This window comes from Triticum dicoccoides, chromosome 7B (genome assembly GCF_002162155.2).
Source record: "Triticum dicoccoides isolate Atlit2015 ecotype Zavitan chromosome 7B, WEW_v2.0, whole genome shotgun sequence".
In the NCBI taxonomy this organism is placed as follows: Eukaryota; Viridiplantae; Streptophyta; class Magnoliopsida; order Poales; family Poaceae; genus Triticum; species Triticum dicoccoides.
In genome coordinates, this window is record NC_041393.1 from 51,617,454 (window position 1) to 51,622,534 (window position 5,081).

General features: G+C 50.5%; 1 protein-coding gene across 1 annotated transcript in view; it reads left to right on the forward strand.

Annotated features, from left to right (window-relative positions):
- Nucleotides 1-575, forward strand: part of LOC119338590 (histone H3.3-like) — a 1,585-nt gene extending 1,010 nt beyond the window's left edge. The window contains exon 2 of the mRNA XM_037610897.1: nt 5-575. Within this exon, the coding sequence (XP_037466794.1) occupies nt 5-343 (339 nt within the window). The 3' untranslated portion in view covers nt 344-575. The remainder of the gene's footprint in view (nt 1-4) is intronic.
- Nucleotides 576-5,081: the final 4,506 nt, after the last annotated feature.

Below are 5,081 nucleotides of genomic sequence, written 5' to 3' on the forward strand. Positions count from 1 at the left end.
CAAGGCGGCGCGCAAGTCGGCGCCGGCCACCGGCGGCGTGAAGAAGCCGCACCGCTTTCGCCCGGGCACCGTGGCGCTGCGCGAGATCCGCAAGTACCAGAAGAGCACGGAGCTGCTCATCCGCAAGCTCCCCTTCCAGCGCCTGGTGCGGGAGATCGCGCAGGACTTCAAGACGGACCTCCGGTTCCAGAGCTCCGCCGTGTCGGCGCTGCAGGAGGCCGCCGAGGCATACCTGGTGGGCCTGTTCGAGGACACCAACCTCTGCGCCATCCACGCCAAGCGCGTCACCATCATGCCCAAGGACATCCAGCTCGCCCGCCGCATCCGTGGGGAGCGCGCCTAGGTCTCTCTGCCTCCCGCCCGCCGCCACGGTTCCTTCTCGGTTGATCCCGCCGACGGATCTGTTCTGCCCTGTTAGTCTAGTCTAGTCGTGCTTCGAGTTGTTATTAAGATTTGTTCTGTCCTGTTAGTCGTGCGCTGTTGATTACCTGCTCGAAAATTGGAATGGAAGTGATGTTATTTATCTTTATATTCCTGAGTTTAGGATGATCTGCCCATAGTATTTTCCTTTGGCTGGATGTTTACATTTGGTGAATGATCTCGACTTGGGATTGATTTCTGTGCTGGAGTTTTGCTGGCCGTGCTTGTTGCTTTCAGATGGCTCTTGCGCTTCAGACATTTGCTGCAGAGATTGCAATCATTTTTTTTGGGGGTACATTTTGGCGTGTGATCTTTTCAGTACCATCCATTCGGCCAAACAAGCACACGTCAGGTGATCCATTATAAGCAAAACCAAACAAAATTCGAACTGAATCTATTTCAACGTCATATTCCATATTGTTGTGCTTTTGCTTATGATGATTCATTGACAGGGTTCAATTTGGTTTGATCAATGCTGCGCCTGACTGAACTTGTTGTAATCTGCCTAGTGCTAAGACTGGTAAAGTTTGAAAAGGTTGAAACGTGTTGAGTAGGAGCCACTCATCATTGCAGATGCTATGACATTGTTTGGAGCTTCGTTGGCAACGACATGGGTTCCATCCGAGCTCACTGTAGTTCTGTTCCTCACCGCAGTCTGTCGCACTTGCAAGGTTGCCGTCCACAATCTTGCTAGCCCCACAGTACACGTCTGGGTTGAAATTGCAAGCTTCGTCACTGTATCTGCAGCAAACCTTGGTCCCATACTTCAGCCTTGAAATCATTACCCAACCAGTTTTTAGTAGTACTTGACACTTGTAATTTCAGATACGGCTATGAACCGAACAAACTCATGTAGAAAGTGGATGTCACAAGGGATCCGACATCTGAGAGAGCTTACCATGAGCTTCTTGATGCCTGAACAGCTCAAGCATAACAGAATTTTTGTTGGCCTCCTATCCTGGGCCAAGCTGTAGTTCAGCAGTTTATTGTAGTAGACAACCATGCCATATTCATCCAGATCATTGCTGTTAAGGGGACGCTCCACGACCACGAGGAAGGCCGGTTAGCATCCGGCCTGCCCCAATGCTGCATAAGTCTTGCAAGTTGTTGAGCAGGTGCCATACGTGATGGAGTTTGCCAAATTTGTTGATTATTTTGATCATTTCAAATTATACTAACCCCTATCTGTACAATCCAAAATTACCTGTATTGTCCCTGAGATCTGGCTGACAACTAAAGAATTTTGGTTGATAGTCTCGATGTCCTGGGATGCTAGGTCGGAGGTAAAATCATTCTGACCAATGTCTATCGTGTACGGAGAATTGTCGAAAACATAGGGTGAGGGAAGTTGGCCTGCAAATCAAGCACAGATCTATTATCTCTGTTTGAGCAGTAAAATTCAGACCATGTTTGTCAGGAGATCTTATTACCACTCGCGTGACCAGTGATCACTGTGTTGCTGAACTCCATCTGTCAGAGGCTCAGAGCTGGAGGGGGAGGGAGAAGGGGCCTAATCGTTTATTTGGCAGGGAGGATGGAAAATACTCGGAATTAACATGTACTAACTCGCTAGACACTAAGAGCATTCGCCTCCTGGGGCTGCCGGCGATTTTTTTTTTGCTGAGAATGAGAAAATGTCCACTCGTTGGCCCCCCCCCACGCACTTATCCACTCGTCACCGCACGCATTCGCCTCGCCTGCCGCTCGCCGCCTCCGCCCTCGGCCCTCTTGCTCGTCGCCCTCGCCACGGCGCTGCTCGCCCTCCTGCTCGCCGCCGCGGACTCCATCCCCTTCGCCGGAGACCAGGCGCTCCGCCCTGGGCCGCAGCAGGAGCAGGACCAGCGCGGCCTGCCGGGCGTGTTGAGCAACTCGATCAGCGCAGCGAGCTTGAGCGCGACATCGAGCAGCGAGACGATGGAGCTGCTGGCCGCGGGCGGGAGGAGGCGCTGCAGCAGCGCGGCGGCGCGGAGCAGGGGAGGGTGCCCCTGTGACGCCCCCGATTCAATCGTACACTAATCATGCACGCAAATGTGTAGGATTAAGATCAGGGACTCACGAGAAAATATCACAACACAACTCTAAAACATAAATAAGTCATACAAGTATCATAATACAAGCCAGGGGCCTCGAGGGCTCGAATACAAGTGCTCGATCATAGACGAGTCAGCGGAAGCAACAATATCTGAGTACAAACATAAGTTAAACAAGTCTGCCATAAGAAGGCTAGCACAAACTGGGATACAGATCGAAAGAGGCGCAGGCCTCCTGCCTGGGATCCTCCTAACTACTCCTGGTCGTCGTCAACGGGCTGCACGTAGTAGTAGGCACCTCCGGTGTAGTAGGGGTCGTCGTCGACGATGGCGTCTGGCTCCTGGACTCCAGCATCTGGTTGCGACAACCAGAAAGAAAGGAAAGGGGGAAAAGGGGGGGAAAAAGCAACCGTGAGTACTCATCCAAAGTACTCGCAAGCAAGGAGCTACACTACATATACATGGGTATATGTGTAAAGGGCCATATCGGTGGACTGAACTGCAGAATGCCAGAATAAGAGGGGGATAGCTAATCCTGTCGAAGACTACGCTTCTGGCAGCCTCCGTCTTGCAGCATGTAGAAGTGAGTAGATTGAAGTCCTCCAAGTAGCATCTCCAAGGAGCATCTCCAAGTAGCATCGCATAGCATAATCCTACCCGGCGATCCTCCCCTCGTCGCTCTGTGGAAAAGCGATCACCGGGTTGTCTGTGGAACTTGGAAGGGTGTGTTTTATTAAGTATCCGATTCTAGCTGTCATAAGGTAAAGGTACAACTCCAAGTCGTCATGTTACCGAAGATCACGACTATTCGAATAGATTAACTTCCCTGCAGGGGTGCACCATATAACCCAACACGCTCGATCCCATTTGGCCGGACACACTTTCCTGGGTCATGCACAACCTCGGGAGATCAACACGTCGCCGCCCCACCTAGGCACAACAGAGAGGTCAGCACGCCGGTCTAAACCTAAGCGCACAGGGGTCTGGGCCCATCGCCCTTAGCACACCTGCACGTTGCGAACGTGGCCAGAAGCAGAACTAGCCCCTTTAATACAAGAGCAGGCTTACGTTCCAATCCGGCGCGCGCCGCTCAGTTCCTGACGTCACGAAGGCTTCGGCTGATACCACGACGCCGGGATACCCATAACTACTCCCGCATAGATGGTTAGTGCGTATAGACCAAATGGCCAGACTCAGATCAAATACCAAGATCTCGTTAAGCGTGTTAAGTATCCGCGAACGCCGAACAGGGCCATGCCCACCTATCTCCTAGGTGGTCTCAACCTGCCCTGTCGCTCCGCCTCAAAGTAACAGCCGGGGGCCGTCGGGAACCCAGGCCCACCTCTACCGGGATGGAGCCACCTGTCCTTTCAGCCCCCTCATCAGAATCACTTGCGGGTACTCATCGAGCTGACCCGACTTTAGTCTCCATCTGTATAGTATGTATGTATATATAATATATACCCGTGATCACCTCCCGAGTGATCACGGCCCAATAGTATAGCAAGGCAGACTGACAAGAATGTAGGGCCAATGATGATAAACTAGCATCCTATACTAAGTATTTAGGATTGCAGGTAAGGTATCAACAGATGTAGCAACAATGTCAGGCTATGCAACAGAATAGGAGTAACCGAACAGTAACATGCTACACTACTCTAATGCAAGCAGTATAGAGAAGAATAGGCGATATCTGGTGATCAAGGGGGGGCTTGCCTGGTTGCTCTGGCAAGAGAGAGGGGTCGTCAACTCCGTAGTCGAACTGGGCAGCAGCAGCGTCGGTCTCGTAGTCTACCGAAGAGAAGAGGGGGAAGAAACAATAAATACAGTGCAAACATAAGCAAGACGACACAAGAATGACAAAGAGCGGTGCTAGGTGTGTCCTAACGCAGTATGAGGTGATGCCGGCGAAGGGGGAAAACATCCGGGAAAGTATTCTCGGTGTTCCGTGTTTTTGGGCAGAGGAGCCGGAGGGGGAAAGTTGCGAGTTTGATATGTTAGGGGTGTGTGGCGGATGAACGGGCTGCGTATCCAGATTCGTCTCGTCGTTCTAAGCAACTTTCATGTTGAAAATATTTTAATCCGAGTTACGGATTAAAAGATATGATTTTCTAAAGATTTTATTAATTTCTGGAATTTTATTAATTATTTAAATTAATTCAAAAATGGAATTATGACATCAGCATGATGTCATGCTGACATCAGCAGTCAACACAGTTGACTTGGTCAACCTGACCAGTGGGTCCAGTGGGACCTACCTCTCATACACTGTTTAGGTTAACTAGAGATTAGTTCATTTAATTAACCTAACTAGTTAATTAAATTAATTAAACCGGATTAATTAACTTAATTAATTCATTAGATAATTAATTAATAAAAAATTAATTTTATTAAATCATTTTTAATTTTTATTTATTATTTTTATTTTTAATTCTCCTTCTCTTTTTTTAACGTTCTGGGCGTGGGCCCCCACTGTCATTGGCCCACAGGGGGGCCAAACGGGTACTAGCCCGCGAGCACAGCGGGGCGAGGCTGGCGGGGCTTGCCCGAGCAGGCGCACGCCCAGGGGCGCGCGGGGCGGCGGACCCGGCAGGGCGCTAGAGTAGGGGGAGGCCGGTGGCCTGGGGGTCG